The sequence below is a fragment of the Diorhabda sublineata genome, chromosome 5, assembly GCF_026230105.1.
Source record: "Diorhabda sublineata isolate icDioSubl1.1 chromosome 5, icDioSubl1.1, whole genome shotgun sequence".
Lineage (NCBI taxonomy): Eukaryota > Metazoa > Arthropoda > Insecta > Coleoptera > Chrysomelidae > Diorhabda > Diorhabda sublineata.
The window spans coordinates 11,900,306-11,926,055 of NC_079478.1; the positions used below are offsets into that span (position 1 = coordinate 11,900,306).

Here is a 25,750-nt window from a genome sequence, read left to right on the forward strand (position 1 = left end):
TACAAGAAATGAACAGAAATGCCATTAGATGATATACGGATGGATCAAAAACAGGGCCCAGAATCAAACACTCTGAAAGTCTGGGCAGCGCACAAAGCATTTTTCAAGTAGAAATCTATGAAATTGAAAAATGTATTCAGTTAAATCTAGAGAGTAACTAACGCGAACAGGAGATCGTCATCCTGTCCAATAATTAAGCAGCCATTAGAGCTTTGAGTTCCAATATCATAAAATCTAAACTTGTTCTGTAATTGCCTAGAAAAATTAAACAAGCTGGGAAGAGACAGACAAGCCATTCATGGGATGTGAGCCCTTCTATAGTATCGGTTACAGAACAATGGAAAAAGCACTGAAAAAGAAGTTGGATAAGAGCAAAACTAATTATTGGGAAAACCTATAGGGGCTGAGGCAGAAAAAGACTCTTCTGGGAAACTGTAACCAGAGTAGATAGTATTAATACTGTGTTTTCGCAAATAAAGAAACAAAAGAAAAAAGTCTGGCATATCAGGGTACTATAAACAGAAAGAGACAATTGAAACTGCATATCAATATGTAGATCAACCAAAATCATACAATCGAGGGGAAACGTTAAACAAAAACTGTTATTTTAAACAAAAAAGAGACAAGAAGAAGAAAGAATTTCGATTTTCTTCACATATAGTTGGTAATTTTCGTTACGACAATATTTTTTGACGCATCACTTACCAAAAACCTGATTTCAACGAGTTTACTACACGTACTGAATATTTATCCAAAGATACTGCATGTCATCTAACTTACATTGATTTATAACTATTAAAATAATAAAATAATATTCGAGGAAAAATTATATCTAATTAAATTGGGAATTTTTAGAAAAAAAGGTAAGACAATATATGTGAAAGATATATTATTCAAAGATATTATTGAAACAGTGGAAAATAAAAAAGGCGGTACTATAAGTAATACTAATTATCATATCATTAATAACATATTCAAGTTTATAATGTAAGAGAGTAGCTGGTTAAATCAAAAATTGATGTCATTGTACAGTTTATGCAAATAGGAATAGTTCATAATAATTTTTTTTTCGATATACACCAAAAATCCAATAAAATTCTTGGTGTTCTCATGTTATGTAGATATAAATCCCGACCCCACTGTAAGTGATAACAAATTGGGGAATTTTAATAACAGAACAATGAATATTTTTCGAGAGTTTGGTAAGGTTATATGCTCATGTGAGTAGAATGAATTATTTTGTTTTGCAAATAATGACTTCACGCGATATGATAAGGGTTGTCACGTGACTAACTGCCGGTTAGATAATTCCACCCTAACTGGCTTTTTAACTAAACGTTCCTTTAGATTAAAGGGCCGTTTAACTTAGTTATTAAAATGTAACGGTCTCTCAAGTGAAAACGTTAAAAGCATGTTGGCAATACTCTTTCCTTTTCCAATATGTGTTGTTATAGTCCAGGCTACCAAGGTTTTTACCTTCCGCTTTCCATGAACCTGCATCGATTTTAGTGAAATTTTGATAGCGTGTAGGGAATACCTCAAAAAGCAAAATCTACGCCGGTGTGTGCTTTTGCCCTAGGGGTTCCACCTCAACTAGAGGTTTAAAATTTTTATGTTCAAAATAACCGTGAAAATTGATAAAAGATCAAATTTTAGCATTTTTTTTAATCAATAGTTTTTTAGTTATGCGCGATTGAAAACTTTTTTCGTGTTCAATCAATTTTTCATAAATAACTCGAATACATTTGATTTTATCAGGAAAAGTGTCAGAAATAAAAATAAAACTTAAAAAAAAAACAAAGAAATTTTTTTTAAAAATCTTCGAGTTATGATTTATTGAAGGTTAAATATTTTCATCGGACGAATATTTTTTAAAATTCAACGTCGAGTAACGGAAAAACGGTCTACTTTTCGAGGTATTTGCATTTAATCTATTTCAAAGTACTTTTAAAAAGCTTTGAAATGAGAGTAATTATATTTAAAATCGAAAAATCATTTTTATAATTTTCAAAAACATCCCCTTTTTTCAAAAGTTCTGAAAAACTATAGTATAAATATAGAAATTGATGGGGAACAAAAAATTTAACAAATAACTGAGCTATGAACTATGAGCCTACGTTTTAAACAACTAATTTGCTTGAAAATTGAAGATGTGGGCAAAAAACTAGATACCCTTTTTTTTAAATTTTGCACCAGGTAGATTTTGGAGTATAAGTGAAAGTATGTAAATAATTTTTCCTTTTTTTGTCATAAGGTATAATTTATTGGGGTTTTAAATACATAATTTTCAACTTACAAGAGATAAAAAATATCAATTTGATATGAATAAATCGAAAAATTCTATAAGTACGTCTGTATAAATACTTTTTCCAATTTTTCCCGAAATATGAGATGATTTATATTGAAAATTATAAATACAAAATATTCAAGTCAAAATAGATAATAATATGTCCACTTAAAATAAATAAATCATCAACAAGAATAAATAGATTTTTTTCAAAATAGTGGATGATTTAAGTAAGCTACCACAAAGTAATTAAATAGTATTTTTTTATTTTTATATTACCCGGGGGTGCTTTATCAGGGATGAAATAAAACAGGCAAGGTTGAAAAATTATAAATACTGTATTGAAGAATCAATATTTTTCTACTTATTGAAATTTGTACTTATAATTTTAATTGAGTTTTTTGCAATAGGGGTAGTTTTCACCTCTAAGAGTAATATGCATGTATTAGCATAGGGTATATTTTGAAGATAAGGATAAGTCAAGCTTAATTCCAAATTTTCATGCAAATCGATGCAGGTTCGCGGAAATCGGTGCCTGGACTATTAGAAAAAGAAATGAAATAAAACGCAGAACTGAGTGTTATTTTTTCGCCAACATTTCTTTTAGCTTGATCTTTGGTGGCGTGCTGTTGTGTTTTATATTTGCCAATTTATTTCTTCAATTCAATTTTTAATTTCAATTATTCTACTCAATAATTATTTTTATCATTTTTAATTGTTAAGTATCAAAGGTTTTACATGATTGATACACGACGTTCCTTGTTCCTCTAATAGACTTTTAAAAGACACCAGAGGTACATATAATTCTGTAGATGTGGACCTTTAAAGTCTAACAATTCGTCTGTATTAGTATTTAGAATTTTGTTTCTTTGTACTGCATACAGAGTTGAGTGCTCAACTATATGTTTTCAAATTGGCTCTAAAAAAGTTAAAAAAAAATTGTTTCACAACATTATGCAAGTATCTTGTCACTTTAGCATGGTTGTCAGTAACAAATATTCCATAAGTAAATTAAATAAATTCCTAACGTCAAATTTTATTTAAAATTTTGTGACTGGTTTAAAAATGAAGACAACAAAGTGAAATGAACTAGAAAAAAGGGGTAAGTGAATAATTGGCAATAATGATATCTGCTGCTGTCCCACTTTTGGAAGCTGATGGACAGGTTGGTTGTTAAGCAAAAAGTAACTAGACTGCTTGCTTTTGATTAAGAAATATTGCGTCATGCATTGCATTTCAAGTTGTATTGCATCATGTCAAGCGGCCTTTAGATCTTCAATCTTCTTGATATTTATGGATTCCAATTCCAATTCCAAAAATTGTAAAATCAAAAATTGTTGTTTATAACTTTGTGGAACTTGACAGAAATGGCATCTCTCTTATAAAATCTATTCCATCAACACTTGAAATTTAAAATATCTTCTGTTTAAACTATGGATACAGTAAACTTTTGATTCGCAGTGTTCCAAATCGATCATTGTGCAAAAACGAATGGTCACGGAGAGGGAAGCGATGATTTATCTTAAATCGTCTTGACACAAGCTTATTATATTTCTGTTTTATCCCCCACAAGAGAGAAGATGTAAAGTTCTCTTACTGTTTTGGGCACTTGTTCCTGGATAGAATACAATGGAAATGAACATTTTTAATTGGGGTAAATGTTAGCAGATGCACATACAAATATAATTTGCTTGCCATATTAGTAACAATAGATGAGGTTCAAAATGCAAAGTAAGCAGTCAACCGTCAAAAAAATTCAAGATGCAACTATCAGCAAGGGCTATATTTAGTGATGCCATGATGAGTATATTTAGTAGATTTTCTGCAAAATGCCACCACAATAAGAGGTGCTTAATATATTAATTTAGTAGTATGAAGGTGTTTTTCTTATATCAGGATAATGCAGTCACAGTTCCAGCATTGCAACAGCCCAATAGCTCAGACAGGCTTCAAATTAGTTAGCATCTACTATATTCTCAAGATAGGCTCTCAACAATTACTGGCTATTTCCAAATTTGAAGAACATTTGTGTGGTAAGCGATTTTCTTCGGATAATAAAGTCATTTGCGGTAAATCGGTGGATTGCAAAGTTTCTATTAAGGCACATTAGAAATAGAGAATGATGGGAAAAATGTGTTTACCTTAAGGACTGTATTCAAAAATAGGAATGATATCTTTGACAATGAAACAATGAAAAAGGTCCATTACTTTGTTGATAATCTTTGGTACAATACAAATATGATGTTCTACCATAATATATACATTGGAAAGATTTAAAAAAAGACACAAGTGCCACCAAAACCTTAGCAATTTACTAAAGTGAGAACCAAACTACAAAAAAAGACTAAAAACGCGATGGCCATTGAGCTAAAATTAAATATTGAACTAATTCCAACTGATAGTTTCAGCATGCTACATATGGAAGCACATGACAAATCTAAATTGTTGTTGACATGAATAAATAGAAAAGTATTTTCAAAAATAAGTGATTATTGTAAGAAACAAATTATTTAGCAAGATCATAGAACCAATAAATATATTTGGACCCATTTTTAGATATAGATTTTTTCACTTACCTTGGTAAATTGGCACCAGTAACTTTGTGTTCAATAAACTTAGGAACATACTGGGGAAGTTCTACACAAGATGTTAACCAATCAGTAGTTTGTACCACTGTCCAATTATGAACTTCTGATTTCAGCCAGGCTTCCCATAAATCTTTGACAGATATATGGTAGTCGTCATTGCGATGGAAATTTTTCTGCCTCTTTTCAGCGCCGGAATTATATTTCAATTCTTCTTTCAAGAACTGCAAAAATGAAGGAAGCCTATCAAAAACACATTTATTTGTCTAGAAGATTTAATTTATTTCAATTCACCAAAATATATTTATCAAGGTTCAAGTTTGATACATAATTCTTAACTTCTAGACCTTCTGTTACTAAGACATGATAAAAATATTAATAGTAATTGTATGGAATAACTAAGAAATAGAGAATATTTGTAATAATATTAAAATAGTCCTTTCCATTCCTTTAAATACTATACATTATTAGTTATTAGAAGGGAAATATATATAACATTACAAAGTTAATTTGTTTTAAACCATGATCATAAATTGTGCTTGGTCTTATTGATATTCAATAGATATTAGATGGAATTTAAATAATCGGTTTTATAGTCAATAAATAATTATATGTATTTAAAACATTATTTGGTTTCTGGACAAATCTGTAGATGAGTCTAGAAAAAAATTACCTCTATGCATTGTTGTTTGAAACAACCTCTACAAGAATTTAATAACCCTGTATATAATATTTTAAATAAAAATCTGTGTTAATATCCAGTAAGATAGCAAACAGCTTAGAGAGCCATTTAGAAATAACTAATGTGATTTGTTGTTGATTCTGGGTATCTACGTTTCATACTAAATTATAGCATATGATTGGACCATGTTCAAAACATTATTCATAAATGATTCTTACAAATTATTTTCAATTTACTTGCCAATTTTAGAATGTTTAAAATTTGGTTAAGTATTGTCTAGCATTATTTTAACTACTACAACGAATATATTCATTCAAACATAATAATAGAATGCATTTGAGTCGGGACACCAAATGGTAATACCAACATACAGGATGGTTCGTTAGTAATGAAACAGAGAACTACTATAGATTTATTATAAACAAACATTTCAATTTGTGTCTAGTTCCTAATATTGAATGAAGTTTAGAAAAGAGAAATATTTTATTTCATTCAAAGTTTTTTCCCATGGGAATATATTCCATTAATCTATAAAAGCTGCTAATATAGTAATTGGAATATTCATATATATTGATTACTGAACCATATAACCATTGTCATAATGTGCCGATGACAAAAAAAATATAACTTCAACAACGATGACCTGCATGTTCTAGCAACAACAAGCAAGAGTTAAACATTCCTCGAGCACCCTGGCAATGTTCATATAGAGCAGGAACAGAGACACAATTTAAGGTAAGTGCCAGTTTTAGGAATTTCAAAAATTATAGGTTATTCATTATCAGTGACTATCAATAACATTCATTAAAAAATCATCTTCTTAATAGGATACTTGATTTATAAATAGCTGCTTTCCATTTACATCAAAACTCAGATTATTCTCACTTGTGACGACATGCACGTTCCTTTCCAGTCTCACAAGTAAGATTTAACAGTTTTTACCAGCAATCTACACAAGCTTAAGACAGTATGGTTTAGTGAGTTTTATGAACTCAGATTGAAGTGAGGTTGAGAATATCATGTTGTCAGATCTTAACACCAAAATAAGCAAGTAATTACACAATACTAAATGATTGTAAATAGTCATTGATTTAAATCATCGTAAAATTAGTATTATTTTAGTTATGTCGTTTCTTTCACGGCGAGTAACAGACGGTTGTATCACCAATGGTAATGGTGAATTTTAAGTTGTTTTTGAGAATATTAACTCACATTATGTTTATAATTGAGTGTCTCAGTTCACTTGAATGTAAATGGAAAGCAGCTAATGTTGAGGTTTTATGTCACTCAATAATTAAGTTCATGAAAAAATAGGAAATTTATGAATACATGCTAGTCAGTGTGTTTATTTTGGAGAATCTGTAGAATGGTATCCAAAAAGAAGGTATTCTATTAAGTTGATGTATACTCAATTACATAAAACAATCAATGTTGCCTTTTGACTTTATTGTCAATAACAATAAAGCAAAAATTGCTTTTTTCTCCAAAACTAATGAAATTCTGAAATTTTTTTTTATTTCCTAGTAAAATATTGTTTAGTGGATGAGTTCTATAAAACTCACCTTTATTAACTAACCTTCAACCAGTAAACCATACTAAGTCAGTAAACTTTAAAATTCATTCAACAATAAGTAGATTGTGAATTGTTGCAGTTAAATATAATTCAGAATGTTTGTTGATAGCTTATCAATTTTTGTTATTTACAGTTCATTACCTATATATTGAATATTCAAGGTTCACTATTTTTATATTATTTCAACATTACAAAAACGCTCTGGATTGTGGGTAGGAAAAGTTGTCTTTTGACTGTAATAAAAAAATAATTAATTGATTGGAAAATTATTTTCATGGTCTAAATATTTTCAGCACTCAGACCAATGATAATATATTTGTAGTCAAGCCTTAATAGAATAAAATAAGAAGAGTAGAAATATTTCAACAGTAGAATGATCAATATGGAAATACCTAGAGATCTAAAGTGGGCTATCAGAAGGACCTGTAACAATGTAAAGACTAAAGTACAAACAGCAGGAATAAATAAATTAATAAACAAAGGGATACCGCAGCTTATATCCATTTTAATGTAAATTAATAATGGATAAAATAATAAAACAATTATAAAACTATACTGGATGAATAAATGTGATAATTGGTTAACAAAAACATGACACCAGTGACTTCATTACTTTATGCAAATGATGTAATATTAATAGCAAATACTACAAATAGACTGTAAAAGATAGTGATTATTTGAACTAAAGAAATAAAAAATTTGAAAACGGAAATGATACTAATAAAACTAAAATGAATATCATAAATTATAAAGGTGATTTGAATACTAATAATATAAAATACAGAGATAAAACACAAGAAAGAGTAACAACATATGTTTATCTGGAGAATGTATTGAAATATGGTGGGAATAATGAGACAGATATAACGACAACATATAAGAGGGACAAATGTGGAAATGAAGAGATAAGACAAATAACAAACTCAGAACAATAAGAAAAATGAAAAGAAAACAGTAAAATCTGGGTACACCTATTTTTAGAATGAAAGGAGATAGAATTAAGAGAAAGGTGATGGAAAGACAGTATTATCAACAGAAGAAGAGGTTGGCAGAGAGGCAAGTGGGGTATATCAAAACAGGAGACAGGGGATAGGAAAGGAAATGAAAAGATTAGCAAGAGACAAGAAAGAGTTAAAGCATTGGGAATGAGATGAACTGAAATTCTTTTCAGACACATGAAAATGTATAAAGGGAACACAAGAAGCACTTTGGGAGTTCTGAGGTACTTTAGAGGATCTTGGCATAATTAATAGCAGCAACTTTGGTACGTTAGCTTTTTTAATACACCCATAGTTTTAATTATACTAGATCTTGACTGACAATTATTTTAACTATAATACCCTAAATTTTAGTATTTTGACAGTACAAATTATGGGAATTTTATCTATATGGTTTTGCTAACTTACATACAGTATTTAATGGGATATTGCCAATTTCATACTGAGGCAATGTTTAATTTGACATCCTGTATTTTTATAAATAATAAAGAAGTAAATATCATGCTTGATAAAATTTTGTTATTATTATCCATTTTAACAAAACTTACAGGTTATTGAAAAATTCTGTTCATTATATTCTTGTAGTTATTACATTATATACATATTTAGTTATTCCATCACATTTTACATATATTATTTGATGTAAACAATAAATAATTTATTGTCAATTTAATTACTGTCAGTTTCAGTACACTTTCATAATAATCTATGAATTTAAATTTGATAATAACTTCAATTAGTCATTGATCATTTTCCTTGTTTTCTAATCCTCCTTCCTGATTATTAAATCAGTATATAAACAAGTTATACAACAAATTTCAATTATTTTCCACTGAAAGTTGCTAATGATGTAAAAATAAAATCGAATCATTTAATAGATTATGTTAATATTAACATTTCTTTTCAATTAATCTTTTGTTTATATACAAAACTTGTTTATGTACCTATAAAACATATATGTTTGAATTTGTACGAACTAGATCTCTTATACCTATTTATATTGATATTTGGATTATTGCTACAGAATATTTCTCTAATAACAAACTATTTTCAGAATGATATTTCAATATAAAAAAAAATAATACAAATGTGAATTAACAAATCCGAACTTGACAGTCATAAAGTACAATCAACATTATAACCAATCTGATAGTCACAGAATCATGGACATTGAATCTCTTTTTTGTTAACCCTTGAATTGATGGAAATGTTTTGATGAAATACTTACATCATCAGATTCTGATAAATCTATTGTACCATCTTTATCATCATCCAGTTGCTTATGTAATTGTTTTATCGCTTCTAATCCTAATCTATCTTTCTGTGCCATAGCTAAACAGGCAAAATCATCTTCACTGCAGGTATCAAAATTGCCTGAAATTGATAAATAGCTGATACTAGATTTCGTTAATAGAAAAAATTTTATTTACCTTGAAAAACAGTAGATGGATTTCCTGTATATTGATTGATTTTAGGATATTCTCCACTTGTTTTATAACCATCTGTAGTTTCGGGAACTGTATACTCGTTTGAAGATACATACTTGTAGTATAAATTGAAAATTATACAAAAAATAAGGCCCCTTATATTCATTATAATATATAATTATCGCAGCACAAAACTTTTAACAAAATATACAATTAAATCATATCCACAACTTATTATCATAATATTTTTTGTAAATTTTTATCATGACATTTCACCATTTGCTCCTCTTAACAGTCAAGGTTGAGGTTGACAGTTTTGTAGTACGACGATATTTTAGTGGTGTGTACTCGTCTTTTATAAATTTTTCAAAGATCTGAAGTTTTATAAAAAATACATACCTGTACATTGCATGTAATTGCATTACGATACAAAAAACGATATAATCAAACGCTACGTTTTTCTATAAATTTAAAAAAATTATTACTATAGATTATGCAACACAAAATACAAATAAACATAGATGAATTATTAGAGAAATAGGAGCTGCATGGAAAATGCTATTGGACAATAAACTATTTCCTGAGTCTTATAACAAAAAATTTCGGTCATTAGCATACGTAAAATCCATTTATCTTGTTTACAAGGATACTAAATTTTGGGGAAGTTATTAGGCAACTAGTATAGCTTCTCATATGCTTACAATATAATTGATATTTTTTATGTAATTAGTCATGTAAATATGTATTGATATTCAAAATTATCTCTGCTACGTAAGAATTAATTTGAGTAGAGGGGGATACAAGCATTTGCCTATTGTAAAAGTACTTTCTATTATTCATACCGGCTTCTTTAAAAATCAACTCTCGTCTAAAAGAGCATTGATGAAGTCGACCTTAACACAAATATTTTGTAAAAACTAGAACTTTGTTCTAGATAGGGTAAAATAGTAATAAATAAAAATGACTGTATAAAAATTTTATTTTTGAAAAGATGACTTTACACTTTGAATTTTCCTCAATAGAATTTGATTTTCTCTAGCAATTTTTGCTTCTTGACGTTTCCGATTGATTGCCGCGCTTGATAATAATTTAAATCCACTAGATTTTGATTGATACTGGTTAGGTCTTCGATTATGATACAATATTTTTTTCATTAATATTTCATTATTTCTTTCAATTTCCCTCAATTCTGGATCTGGAAATGTACGATTATGTCTTACATCGTGAGTAGTAGAAGCGCAAAATGTATTTCGACTTTCCGTGACGAGATTGTGGATATCGTCATTTATACTGTTATCTGAAACACCAGCTTCCTCAAAGTCATCGACATAACTTACTTGGGAGTCTTCACTATCAGAATCTTCATTAGGTGATTCCTTTTTATTGTTCGAATTTTGAATGTCCACACACTCATTTGAAGTACTTTGATTTTTTAAATCGTGTAAATCACAAAGTGTCGGAGAAGGAGCTATATTCTGTATGCTGTCGCATATAGTGCAATCGTTTAACTTGTTTAAGATACGAATTCCATCTCTGGGGGCTGTAGCCATAAATATTTTCCAAAACAAATGGTGAATAATCGGGAGATTTTATAAAATGGAACTGTCTTAATAATACTGATATTTTTTGGATAGTAATGTCAAACCTGATATAATAAACATAACTCCGTTACTATAGCAGCGTTTATAATTCTCTAACAAAACATTTGCATTGAATTATTTTTCATGTTATAATTTTAACAAGTTTAATCGATATAATATGTCAAGTCGTCGCTCTTAGTTCAAAACGGATGACCTTGATTATTTATATTAAAAGAGTGATTGGCCAATCTCAACTTATTTAGGTATGTGCAAATTTTTTTGTTAATTTTTTTAAAGTTTTTAAATCCTTTAGAAGGCGTCATTAGTGAATTAATAATTAATTCTATCCAGGGCCGGATTAAGCTATGGGCCGGGGGGGGGTATAACGGCGGGCCCCATCTTTTGGAAAACATTATACTTGCACAGAAAATATTTGATATAATTAATAAATTTTTCCGGGTTTCTGAATTCCTTAAGGGGGCCCTATCATTATTTAAGCCCCGGGCCTTATAAATCTTGATCCGGTCCTGATTCTATCTACAAAGATGAAACGAATCTTTTAAGAGATAAAACATTATCGTTTCTTTTATTTTTTGAGTTTAGACTTGCTTGACAAAAAACTAATTTCTAAAATTACTTAAGTTTTGAAAAATCAAGAATACTGAGCACAATATTTACACTACCACTACACCAATATACACTGCCTGACCCCAGTTTCGATAACCAAGTTATCGTCTTCAGAAACTGAAGGTAAAATGTAATTGTGAGTGCTAAGGTTTGTTCTTGGTAGCTGCACTTGCAGAAAGAGTTCAGGAAGTGTACACTAAAACGTTATTTGTAGCAGAATCAGCGCTAGTGTCGCTGTTCCTAGCAGCAGTGCAAGATAACTAGTTTACCTAGTTCACTGTACTTCTTACACCGGGTCTAGAATTAGTTCAGTCAGCGCAGTGCAATACAATGTAATCTGGAAACGGTAGCACTACATCTTCGTCATCGGACGTAAAATATTAAAAAGTACTAAATTGTTTTCCGTTATTCTTAATACTACAAGGCCTGAATCACATCAAATACAACAGTCAACAAATGCTCCATTGCTCTCTATACTAAATCGTTTTTTGTATCCGATCGAACTAATTCTATACACTCATGAACTGGTCTGCACTGGCCCAGTTCCAGTACAGCTACCAAGAACAAACCTTTGGTGTAGTAGAAGTGTGAATAGTAGCTGCTTTCCATTAACATCAAAACTCAGATTATTCTGACTTGTGACGTCGTTTAATGTACGTTCCTTTTCCGTCTCCCAAATAAGACCCAAGAGTTTTTACCAGCAATCTGCACAATGACGTCATTATCTGTGTATAAAATACTCACATAACTGAGTGTCTCAGTTCAGTTAAATGTAAATGGAAAGCAGCTAGTGTATTCAGTATGAATATCACCAACGGTCTCTAGAAATTCCAACTTTTTTCCACAAAACATATTTTTTGTGTCTAATAAGGAAGGAAATAAGGAGAACATTTTTTGGGGAGAAGTTGTTTAGAATCAACATCTGAGTACTTATAGCAAATTTCGAAATCAGTTGTCAATTATAATTTCCAATTCATATTATACTATGAAATTGAAACCCGACTTGTCACTCATTAGTGATAATTAAATAAAAATCCTTGCAAACTACGAAGGGTAGTAGTAGGAGTTGTTGGATCTTGATGTTAGTGAGAGAGCCTAGCGACCGCCTTCCTCGGGCGCGCAAACGTTGACATGGTACCTGAGCCTTAATCAGGTGTCGCAAACAATGCCTGCGGGAAACCTAGCGAAATTCCAAGAGCTTTGCAAGGGTAGGGATTATTATAAATCCTGTTTCTCTATGCGAAAACAGAAAGACGATCGAATCCACAGATGGCCGTGAGTCGAACGGGACCACCCGATAACGGTTTCATGAAAGAACAGCTACTGGATTTTATTGACTCAGTCACTAGGGGCATCTTGCGGTCTCCGTCTGGCAGTTTTTCCTGTTCAACTGGTTAGGAATCATATTCCAATTCGTCAAAAGATAATTTCAAGTGGAGGATGACGGACCTATCAGAAAGCCTACGTGCTTAACAGCCATTGGCTGTCCACTATTCTACTATGAACTGGGGGGGGGGGGGTGAAGATAAGGAAAACAATTTGTATACATGAAAAAGTGTCAGGGTAGATTTTAAAGGAAGCACCAAATATTACTTACGACATTTCTCTGGTTTGTACAACTCAAGTCATTGAAATCTTCGATAATGAATTAGGTTTTAAATTTTTTGCTCATACACGTATTCATCTACCATTGCTACATACATTCTTACAATGCCCTTTATCTCCAGCGGCATTTTGGAACGTTTCTGAACTGTTATTCATCGTATACAGCTGGACTCTTTATAAACCTCAGATTCAATGTTAGGTCCCCCTAATCTCCCCATATCTGCGTTTTCGGAATTGCTCAAATGTTGCCTGTGCTTGTTCTCTAGTAATTTATCGACTTGCGCGAGTTATTCTGTTTTTTAAACTTTTACCATCATCCATCATCAAACCAACTTCTACCAAAATGTCAAAAAAAAAAGATTCAATAAATTAATTCATATCAAATAAAGCTTTGTGGGTAATTTGTCATGGATTTCTTTCCAGCAAATTTGGGTGCAGTGACTGACGAACAAGACGAGAGGTTCCAACAGGAAATTTCCTCAACTGAGAAGTGCTATCAAGGAAAATGCCTTCCAGGTATGCTAGTAGATTATTGTTGTAGACATAAAACTGTCTTTGCTCCAGCTAACAATCCAAATTTCCTAAAAGCATTTACCGAAGAAACTAATAACCTAATTCAGCACCTAATCCGGAGCGCCCACAGAATAACCCACCTAAGAGAACATCCCATTTCACGTACCCTTCTCTATCGAGGTCGTTAAGTCGTTTTGCCGAGCTGGGAGGAGCTCCGCTCCCGGGCGGAACGGAATCTCAAGCAAGTATTGGAAAACCTGGCAGAGACAGCCTTCCTCCAGCTCTGAGGCCTATTTAGCGCTTGATTGGCATATTCATACTTTCCCCAATTCTGGAAATCCGCCAGCACTGTTATTATTTCCACACCTGATTCTTACCGCCCTCTATCGCTCATCAGCGTCCTGGGTAAAGTCCTTAAACGTGTGATCAAAGACAAAATCTGGGACTTCTGTACCGAGCATAATACAATTCTAAAACTCCAATTCGGATTCAGGCCCGAACACTCCACGCACAACTCCATCACCAAGAAGCTCTATGTGACTCCTTGAGGATGTACTTAACAGACACAGGAACGTGACAACTTTGTCAGAGAGGATTACTTTCTGATTAAATAGCGTCAGGAAGTTTTGTGTGGTTAATGAGTTATTATCACAGCTTCTCTCCTATTCAAAAAGTTTAAGGAAAGGTGATAAGTAGATGGTTGGATATTATGTAAAGCTGTTGTACTTTTACCCCAAATATAGCGCTAAGATTTTTGAATGAGGTTTTTGAAGTTAGTTTTCAGATCATTGGCAACTTGAAGGAGGATTCTTTGTGGTTTCTTTGGCATGACGATTTGTAGATTCGTTTCCAGTAATTCCAGTGTGCGATGGAAGCCAGATGAGAAAGGCTGTTATATCAAGAGCAATGAGAGTAGATGTCGTGAATGTTTTGGACTATTGGATGTTCGGTAAATATGGTTGTAATTGACTGTATGGATGAAAGAGAGTCATTACATAAGGTGATATGTTTATGGAAAGGGCAGATAAATTTGAAAGCTTGAAGGATACTGTATAGTTCATCAGTGCAAACACTACACGTCGAGGGTAAGCGGAAAGAACTTAAGAGTTCGTGATTTGTAGTAACTGCGCGACCGACACCGGATTCAGCTTTGGAAGCATCCGTATGGAGAATTAGGTCGAAGAATAAACAAATTTAATAGCATTTTTTGTTGTAATAAAGATACTTCCAAGTTTCTTCGAATGTTTCTTCTGTATAGGATACATTCTTGCTTATCAAAAGTTTAAGTGCTCTTGATTGACATCTTCCTATATCCCAATGTTGATCCCAAGTGTTTTCTCTGTTGTTTGGGTTCGGTTTTGGACATTTATAAATATTTTTGTTTTCTATTTTGTAATCGTTCATCTGTTCATGTATATGTGTGCAAACATAACATTCAAAATCGGTTATGGGATTATCTGTTAAAATTTGAGATTTCAACATGTTATTTTCTATTTTCTTTAGAGTTTTATGTGCTAAAAAACCATTATATAAAGTGTCATTTTCATTTACATATTTTATGAATTCTGCCAAAGATTGAGCATTTTTAAAATTCGTCACTAAAATAGCTGAATTCTTGTTTGGCATCCAATCCTAAAAATCAATTATATAATTAGAATCTTCATTTAGTTTTGGTGAAAATATACCTTTATGTTGGTAGCGCCTAGATAAACGGGTATACTACCAACAATGAGTGGTCTCCAAAATTTTTCTGTCACATAATCTTCACATGCAGCATTTTCAATAGAAATTATAAATTTGTATTTCGCTATAAATTTCATAAATTCCTCATTGTAAACATCTAAGGGATATAATTTTGATAATCTGTAATAGAAATACTTTTATATGACATACGACTTAAATATATACTGATAAAAAATTACCAGAATAAAACTGAAAATATTTTGGTCTAATCTAATCGATAATTTTTTAAAAATATGTTATTCCGTTTAATTGGTCAATAGTCAATTTGAACAGAAAATCAAATCAAGAATTTTTCATTAATTTTGAAAATCACAATAAAAAATCAGATGTGTTACTAGATGGCGCTGAATTTAGTGGAGATAAACAATGTAAGGGTGTTTGATGCTGTATAGTTTTTTCAAGTGTTTTTAGTGATTTTAGTAGAATTTTCGTAATTTCCGTTATTTACTAAACATGTATGTGTAACAAAAAGTTGTGTTTAGGAATCGGTCTAAAAATGACGAAAATGAAGTAACCCTTTTCAACATCATGTAGTTTATTAGAGTCAGAAGCAGACCACTGAACAAATTCAAAAACCATTAAAAATTTGTCTAAGTTCCCAACCTCGTGAGATAATAATTAATCTGAATGATGAAGTTAAAGATTGGAAATAAATTTTTTCATGTAAATACGGAAGAGACTACCAAAAAAGTATTTTAAATAAAATTCATTTCTATCAAAATATGATCTAAGTTTATTTTTATAAATCAAACTATATTACATATAGTGGAGTAATGTCAAGTAGTATCAGAAGATAAAAGCATTTTTTTAATATTAAATTGATTAATAACCCTTATTATTATTATTATTTTGTTTTCAATAATTTTTATGCTTTTAAAATCCGTTATTAATATCAAATTTTCAAAAACAAACATAGGCACTTCAAGTAATACTAAATAAAATGAGTCATAGTTCAATGTTTAAGATAGTTGTGCTTCCGCCTTTCATGTAAATGGATAGCAGTTATCCTTATTTTAGTATTACTTTAATAGGTACCACAAATAGAAAATTAATATATTGTTTATCAAGTACAAAATTTCAAAAAGTAAGTTTTGTTATAAATTTAGTACAGTTTGAGGAACACCTTTTTCCAAAACATAAAAAAAAAGAATATGTAGCTATTCGATGAGAAAAAAACGTTAAAATAAAAGTTTAGCTGATTTGAAACGAACACAGTTGAGCAATTGTCACTCGACGATCTGTAAGTACAAGATCTCAAATGTTTGCATATTATTATTGATTCGGAAAGTTGATGGTAGTCCACAATGAGGTTTATCATTAATCGACATTTCGCCATTTTTAAACCGCATAATTTCCCCAGTCACTTGAGTTTTTCCCATAGCGTCATCTTTGAAAGCAATATGTGGGAATATTGAATACAAAAATCCTTCTCTTTTAAGATATTGTACTTTTACAATATCGATTTTAATATGATTTTGAAGGTTTTCCACTTTAAAACATTTGTTAAACACATTTTAACCTTGTCAAACAATATGTTGAGTATTTCCTAAAATAAAGGTTTTCGAGCTACAGGTCATAAAATCAGGTATAGGTTTATATACTTATAGAATAAAATCTAAAAATGTATTAAGGTTAGGAAGTAGGTAGTTTAGTTCTCTCCGAGCATTAACATTGTAAGAACATACCTCCAAAAAGTGAAATAAAATATTCTTCTAATTGATAACGTATTTAGTTTTTTTTTTTTCATATATACACCATTACCTTATCTATAATCCCAATACAATGAAACAGTTACAGCTCCACGTTGTACATTTAAACTTGGAATCATAAAAAACTAAAGATACCATCTGTGACTTTCTTGAAGATATATAAGTGAGCCATACATACATTATTTTCAGAAAGATTATGCAGATTGAAATTCTCAACTGGGTAGATTTTTTGCAGCCACTTCTAACAACCTAAGCCTTCCCTGTGAATTCTTCTAATTATTGGTGAAGAAACCGCATGAAAATTCGTTGATTAGTGTTTGAATTAATCGCAAATAAACAGACAGGGAGACAGAAAGTTTTTTTTTTGGGTAACTGCAACATGTGATAAAATGAAATCAAATGTTTTACTGAAATAAGGACTTTTGGTGACAATTTATACCGGGATGTCTGCTGTATTGATTATCCCATAAAATGTGAAGCGCTTAATGAATGAATGAAAGAACTTTATTGTCACAATAAAAAATAAAATACCATAACTATAATGAGAAAAGTGCTTACAAATAATATCTATGTTACCAAAATTCTGAAGGTTTTATTCAAATAAAAACAATAAAAACTAGAAAAGATGACAAATGAACTTTACAGCAATTAAAAAAAAACAATTACATAAGAGCAGGATTTGTTTTTATGTTGCAAAACCCAAAGAAGACATTTGTTTTACCTATACAATAAATATACTTGAGCATCAAGCGAGGAAGGTATTAAGGAGGACAGGAGGTAAAAGTTATCTGTTTTGGCTTCATTGTCTCATTTTCTTACATAGTAGGTACTTTCTCCATACAAAAAGATTTAAATGAGAGGTTTTTATAGTTTTCCAATAACCTATACTACATTTGAAACAAGGTATACAAAAAAATTTTTTGAAAGCTTGCCATATGCAAAGAAAACCTGTTATCAAGATATTAAAATATTAGACAAGCTAAGAAATAATTCTCTTATTGTTGAAAAAGTTGTGTTATCTTCAATAGATCATAAATTCATTTATAAAATTAAGTTACCCTTTTGGAAACTCCTTATTTTTCAAGCAATTACCATAACTATCAATTTTTATATATTTCGATAATTCTTCTACAAAATAATCTCTTCCAATAGGGGTATCACAGTCTGATTGTATATATAATACTGGCGAAAGTTGCTTCAAAAACAAATTTTTGTCTTCCAAGGAGACAAAATATTTTTCATCTAAAAAAAAAGGACAATTCAATTGAAAATTGATAGTTACCCACCATCAGATTTGAACTTTAAAATAGTTTAAATTGCCAGATACAAAAGCAACTAATTTTTATTTACATAAATAATAATGTAGTTTAATGCAACAATATAATGAACAACTATCCTGAAAAAGCTATAAGTGGAATAAATTAGTACCTGTCAGAAGACTTAAGTTTCCAAAATACTGCAAAGTTACAGGAAAATCACTGTTTTGGCTAAATGTTGATGTAATATTAAATAAGTCTTGTGTTTCTTTAAACAATATGGGACCATAATTCTTTGGAGATTCTTCATGAAAAATTGCCCAAGGAATTTTTTCGTTTCTTGGCAAAGGAAAATCATGATTAAGAATTTTGCTTCCATAAAACATCAACGCCTAAAACATCATTGTATGAAAACTATTCTGTGAAATCAAGTTTTTTCTTACTCACACCCAGTTTATTGTCATGCAAATATTCTCTTTTACTACTTAGTATACATTTATATCCGCCAGGCTGGCATTTTACTATCCTATCATAATTTGGCATGAAAGGTGTCCACCATAAAATAATTTTTTGAGACTTTTCATAATGAAATACCTAAAAATTCTGTATGAATTTAATTAAAATTTTTATTTGTGTAAAATTACCTTAATTAAAAAATAAAGAATTATTAAAAGAAATGCAAAGTATAGAAATTTAATCAGGCGCGATAATTTTATTCGGCATAGATAATTCAGTATGAAGAACATCTGGTTTTGAGGTTTTTATAATTTGTGTTACGGTATTATAATGGCATTCTTATAATTTTCGTATTACACATCTCACTTCCTAGACACAATGTGCTACACATTCCTCAAGTTCAAAGTCCTTAACTCAGGTCATCTTATTTAAACAGTGACTGTGATGAATCATATGATTAATGTGAATTTTACACGGTACTATCTTTAGTCCTGTTAATGATATAAACGCTTTTTATAAAATAATTAAAAATATTCATAATTATATAAAGTGTTTCGACCTTTATCAATAATAAAGGTTCTTTATAATCTTGAAAAATATCCTACAATTCAAATCACCGCTGTTTTTTTTTCTATGTGATTAAGTCAATGTCATTTTTGTCAATTATTGAAACTACGTTGTCAAGTCACCTTTTTATATTTCATGATTTTAAAAGTAGCGAACGAATAAATCTACTGCGTATGTCTAGACATTTTGAAATTTATCAGTTCTATATAAATTAATCCAATGAAGTTTGCGAGTTTTAATTTGAACTACGAAATCTGACAATGCAGCGCTGTTAACAGAAACTGGCACAGGCGCAGATTCTGCTCTTGACGAAATTTGTTAATCTCAAGGACGAGAGTGGGATCATTTGGAATTTTCTTTCTTCCATTTGCCGCCTTTGAAGCTGGTAGAGCTTGGTTTTATATCAAGCATTTCGGCTAATTAAAAAGGTAATAAGTTGATAATTTACAGTTTATTGACTTTAACGTTTTTGTTCTTAGTAGGCTCACAGCAAAGAAGTAGTTTTATGAAGTTTTAAATTACGTCTAAGTAAAGTGAAATTTGACATCTTAGTTTTCGGTTTTTGTGCACGTGTACAATTAATTATTTCTTTGTGGTAGCTCATTACATTTAAAAAAAAATGTAAGTTTTTATAGAAACACACCTTTGTTTAATTGAAGTTTTATTACTAACATCTTTATAACAAGTGCGATGACACAATCTTCTACTCTTGCCGATCAAGTAATTTGTAAAGCGAAACTGTTAAGAATGTAACATTTCTTATATATTTTTCAAGTGATTAGTAAGTGTTGAATTACCAGAGATAAAAATGTCAAATGTAAACGTTGCAATATCTCGCAGGTAATATTTAAGGTACATTGCAATAAGAATATCTTGTAAGTGCTGCAAAATTTAAATAGGTGTTAAAAATGATACTGATATATTAAACATTCCATTTTACTGAAATTACTAGTTAGAAGTGGATCCAATAAATTGTCTGTTTTATCAAACGAGAATGTGAAGGGTGCTCTGGTCTATTCTACTTAATTTTTATGCAAAAAGTTGAAATCCCTCTTCCTTAAAATCTCGACAATCATTTGAAAGTTACAACGTGTGTACCAGCACAAAATTTGTATAAAGAATCTATTTTTTTAATACTCAATCATTGCATAAACATGTGAAAATTTTCAATCATTTATATACATAGATCTTCCTATTTAAACCCCATAAAGTGATTCTTATATTTATTATATAATTTCAATAGTTAGAACTTCCGTAAAATCAGCAAGTGTAAGTCACTACAAATATTTCATATACCTAATTGGAATATTACACAATTTTCTTCAATAGAATTCTTATTTCAGCAATATGGCAACTGATCATGATCAAGCTGGAGACTGCCCTGATGATGTAGAATCTGTAGAGGAGGAGGAACTTAACCAGGAAATTTCTAGACAAATTGAAAACTTTCCACATGTGTATGCAGCTCTTCAAAGTCAAAGAAATGCTGAAATGCTTGCACTTTTGCCACTCTCAGTAAAAAGACGAATCAAAGCTTTGAAAAAACTTCAGTTAGATACCACTAACATTGAGGCAAAGTTTTTCAAAGAGGTTAGTGTAGAAATTTTTATTAATTTTTTATAAATTCACATTTATAGATTTAATATATATTTCACTCATTTCTTCAGGTGCATGATTTAGAATGTAAATATCATAAATTGTACCAACCTTTCTATGAAAAGAGAAATACAATTGTTAATGGTACCTATGAACCAACTGATGAAGAATCTCAATGGGCATCTGACGATGAATCGGATCTTCCTGAAGCAATTAAGGAAAAGATTAAGTTGGATGATACAAAAAAAGAAACTGAGGCTGCCGATGAGAAGGGCATTCCTGATTTTTGGTTGACAATTTTCAGAAATGTTACTTTGTTGTCAGATATGGTTCAACCTCATGATGTTCCAATACTAAAGTGTTTGACTGACATCAAGACTATTTGCAAGGAAGACCCAATGGTAAGGATATAAGTATATATACTTTTCAAATACAAAATTATTTTTCAACTTATGGTATGGAATTGAATAACTGAATAACTTGAATGCTTCAAGAATTAGTTAGGGTTATCAAAGTGTGCATTATTTTTCCTCTTCTGTTAATGTTATTGTCATAATTTTCTATTGAAGCCTCAAATATTTCAGTAATAAATTTAAATTCACAGTATTGTATGTTGACACTGTGGTTTAGAGTATTGAAAGTGTTTTAATATTTTGATGCATAGTTGTGTGAACTTTTCTTATATTTATGCTTTACAAAGTCAAAAATTCTTATGATGACATCCAAGGGATTATAAAAACTACTAGCCACAAAATCATGGCATGTTTATTTTATTTTTTTATTATTTACTATTGTTGAATATGTAGATGAATCGATATTTATTAACAATAATAAACATTTTTCTGTTTAATCTGTTTTCTATACCAACACATTTTTGTAATTCATTCATCTGAATACAGTGCAATCTTGATACAACAAATCCGAAATGAAAGAGTAAAAATATCCATTATATCGAGTTATTCGATTTTTGTCAACATGATTATTGATAAGGAATACCTTTTTCGTTTCTAAGCTATTTCAACTTTAACAATAGTGATGAGCAGCAGTGTTTACATTACTTTCCATCAAACAACAATGATTGTTTTATGAACCAAAGCGCATCCAATACTGTTGCGCCATAAAATCGCATACTAGGAGATTAAGAGTCACACATTGGTGAGATTTTTATATAAAGGTTTTGGATTGACAAATTTCGTTAATTAAAAGGTGAGGTACGTTACATTAAGGCTGCACTATATATTCTAATTTCCCATGCAGATGAAACTGTTAATTAAAAATAAGAATTTTCTAATACAGTCACTGCATTGAGACCATTGTTCAAAGTTCTCACTAAATTTTTCTTCACAGTCTTCAAAGTATCATTATCTTTTTAAATTTCTCGTACAGAATCATTTTCCATATCAACAGCAATTGCAATAGAGTTATCGTCAACAATGAATACTGCTTCAGTATTGTAAAAACTAAGTTGAAGCTGGGCTGATTAGGCCAAATAAATATTGTCCTCTTTAATGAAACTTAAATATAATCGAATTATTTGAGGATATTTTTAAGAGTTGCTTAAAACCTGTTTATATGTCTAAAGCAGTTAGCTTTAGTTTTTGTTTTAAGTTTTGCCCTTTTCAGATTAGGGAACAAAAGATAATTATTTGTCAATATAGAGCTTTTTTACATTGTATTCGTAAATTGGCATGGACCATCTGTTTTTAAAAGCATCTTTGTTTCTTATAGTTACCAATAACTGAAAGCTTCCTTTCGCAGGGTTCTGTGAGATTTGTTGCAATCATGTGCTGTCTAGTATTATATTGTAGTCTGGTTTCTTAAGTTGGAATTTCTGGAACCATTGGTGATATTTATACTGAACACACTGAAACCATTAAACAGTGTGTTCAGTATAGTCTGGTTTCTTAAGTTACAGTATTTGTCTTTTTACATTTTAACAGCAAAATGACCTCAATATTTATATTCTTTGTTATTGAATATTATAGTTATCAAAAAGTATTTTGATATTCATTTATCATTATTCATAGCTTTCCTTTTGGATATGATTTATTTCATATTGAGCAGATAATATCAGCTCACCTGGCCTCACTTTGATATAGTGGGTAAAATGGAAAGAAAAACTGAGACATCATTAAATTCATTTTATTCCAAACAAAAATGCACTTGTTAATACCAAAGTAAAATCAAAATAAATTCGCAAATCTTAAGCAAGATGTTAATCACTAGGCACTAATCAAAAAACAAGTAAAAATACCCACAAACTTTTCAATAATCGATCAAATAACTGAACTGAGTTATTTCCGTTAAACAAAAGTTGGTGCTCCATTGGTAAGAAGGGAGGTAAACATCTCAATTCATAGGATTTGAGTAAAATTAAATGGGACGTAGAATTGAATGAGCTCCACATAAATCCACTATTCAAATTGCTTACAATACTGCTGACTGAAAATATATTTTCCTAGTGTTATTAATTAGGTATACTACTTTAATACATGTATAGAAAGGTTGAAATAAAACAATTAACAAATTTAAAAAACATGCTGCCATCTTCAAAAAAGTAAATGGTGATTTACCTACATTCACCTATTTTTTCCAGTGTTGTCTCAAATCACTGAAATTTTTTTTTTTTTTGGGAAATTCATTTGTTAGTTTTCTATCATTCCCATAAAGTATTTTTATTCTTCGAGTCATTTTAGTTCAAATTAATTTCATAACTTTCATGTACAATTATATGCACTGTTTTGTTTTTAATTTCAACTTATTCACATGTAAATATTTGGGATACCTTTTTATTTATAGAATATTTGCAGAAGTTTGAAATTCTCTTAAATAAGAAACAATGAAAAAACTTTCTAAAAATAGTACATAAAAAATAGATTCCAAATTCAGTTGACGAATTTGCTTAAAATTTTAATTATTTATTGGTTAGAAAGTTGGTGATCAATGTCTGAGCATAAGAAAAAGTATTTAGGATATATTAATAAATCCGCGTGGTGGTGAATTTCTATTTTCCTACTGGACAATTTTATGTTTAGTGGAATTGCTCTATTTATGGAAAATAATTCTATGATTGATATGTTAAGATATAAGAAGTATCGAAAATGATCATTCATTTTTTTTCAGAAATTTATTTTAGAATTCCACTTCTCTGCCAATGAATACTTCACCAATACTGTCTTAACTAAAGAATATGAAATGAAATGTGCTCCAGAGGAGGATGATCCATTCAGCTTTGAGGGCCCTGAAATATTCAAGTGTACAGGTTGCACAATAAACTGGAACAAAGGCAAAAATGTCACTGTGAAAACCGTCAAGAAGAAACAAAAACATAAGAGTAGGGGTGTGATACGTACAGTAACCAAAACTGTTCAAAATGATTCCTTTTTCAACTTCTTCAGTCCTCCAACCATTCCTGAAGATACTAAAGAAGAAGATGTAGATGAAGACTTGAGAAATTTGCTCACAACAGATTTCGAGATTGGTCACTACATAAGGGAAAGAATTGTACCCCGAGCTGTGCTTTTCTTCACAGGAGAAGTTTGTGAAGATGAGGATGAGTTTGAAGAAGAGGAGGAAGAGGATGACGATGAAGATGATGGGGATTCAGATGATAAAGAAACTGGAGGAAAGGTTAATAAGGATCAAAATTGTAAACAACAATAGACCATTTTGCTGATACTAGGATATAAATTTTACCTTTTCAGTTATCCCACTCCTTTCCAACTGTGCTTCGATATTATTATAAATTATTTGTTCTTTCAATATGTTATGGAAAAAAATTATTTGCATCGATTTATAGAATTCTGTTGAAATTGACAGTTTTGTAGTCAGCCTTGTCCAGTTGTAATATTTCTAAAATTTGTTTTGTAAGAAATATATTAATAAAATCATTTCATATTATTTTGAATTTTACTTTTATACCGGAAATGAATAAAACTTTTCTATTTAGTCACAAATAACTTGTAGAAATGTGTAGATAAGCCAACCTCGTTCCATTAATATACAGTAGAGCATCGATTTTAGTCTTATTGGCACTATAATATGAATAATATACTGTAACTCGAGTCTTATCAATATATACACCTTAAACAAAAAACAGGTAATAGAATTTACAAAAAAAACATTTAATTATGCAAATTAAAGCACTGTGTGTTTAAGGATTGTGACAATAGAAATCAAATATATTACAGAAGTTGAAAGAAAACGCATTTATTGGGAAACCATAATTTTATTGCCACTGAATTCAACTATCTAATATCCGCGTTAGCCGCTTGCTAAGAACATAATAATAATGAGTGAAAACAAATCATACATCGTTCCTTCGTTATCAAATTCGTCAGTGATGAGTGATTAGTCAGGTTCTTGAAAAAACACAAATACATCGATTACTTATTCCTTAGAAAAATACGAATTCTTTATGATGACAAATCGAAATGAAATTATACAGGTTGTAACAAAATATGAATCTAATAAGAACATGATTCTACCCTACATTATAATACATATAAACTATTAACAAACAAGTATCTAATCATAAAACATAATA

General features: G+C 30.2%; 3 protein-coding genes across 4 annotated transcripts in view; 1 reads left to right on the top strand and 2 right to left on the bottom strand.

Moving 5' to 3' along the window:
• The window catches only part of LOC130443951 (stromal interaction molecule homolog), a 34,267-nt gene extending 24,339 nt beyond the window's left edge, over positions 1–9,928 (bottom strand). The window contains exons 1-3 of the mRNA XM_056778863.1: positions 9,556–9,928; positions 9,354–9,499; positions 4,864–5,096 (exon numbers count right to left, since the gene is read on the bottom strand). Coding sequence (XP_056634841.1) covers positions 4,864–5,096; positions 9,354–9,499; positions 9,556–9,718 — 542 coding nt within the window. The 5' untranslated portion in view covers positions 9,719–9,928. The remainder of the gene's footprint in view (positions 1–4,863; positions 5,097–9,353; positions 9,500–9,555) is intronic.
• A 768-nt stretch (positions 9,929–10,696) lies between these two features.
• LOC130443954 (alpha-(1,3)-fucosyltransferase B) lies at positions 10,697–19,475 on the bottom strand. 2 transcript variants are annotated; one of them, XM_056778876.1, is made up of 6 exons: positions 19,230–19,475; positions 19,033–19,179; positions 18,758–18,977; positions 18,388–18,571; positions 15,563–15,740; positions 10,697–15,509 (listed from the first exon to the last, which is right to left on the bottom strand). In XM_056778876.1, the coding sequence occupies exons 1-6, from the start codon at positions 19,329–19,331 to the stop codon at positions 15,072–15,074; spliced, it is 1,269 nt and encodes a 422-aa protein (XP_056634854.1). In that variant the 5' UTR covers positions 19,332–19,475; the 3' UTR covers positions 10,697–15,071. The 2 variants fall into 2 exon arrangements, with proteins under 2 accessions (XP_056634854.1, XP_056634855.1); XM_056778877.1 differs by lacking the exon at positions 19,230–19,475 and having other exon boundaries at positions 14,684–15,509; positions 19,035–19,178.
• Positions 19,476–20,158: 683 nt separating this feature from the next.
• Positions 20,159–25,104, top strand: LOC130443955 (nucleosome assembly protein 1-like 1-B). Its single transcript, XM_056778878.1, has 4 exons — positions 20,159–20,448; positions 20,952–21,198; positions 21,276–21,605; positions 24,328–25,104. The coding sequence occupies exons 1-4, from the start codon at positions 20,417–20,419 to the stop codon at positions 24,865–24,867; spliced, it is 1,149 nt and encodes a 382-aa protein (XP_056634856.1). The 5' UTR covers positions 20,159–20,416; the 3' UTR covers positions 24,868–25,104.
• The last annotated feature ends 646 nt before the right edge of the window (positions 25,105–25,750 follow it).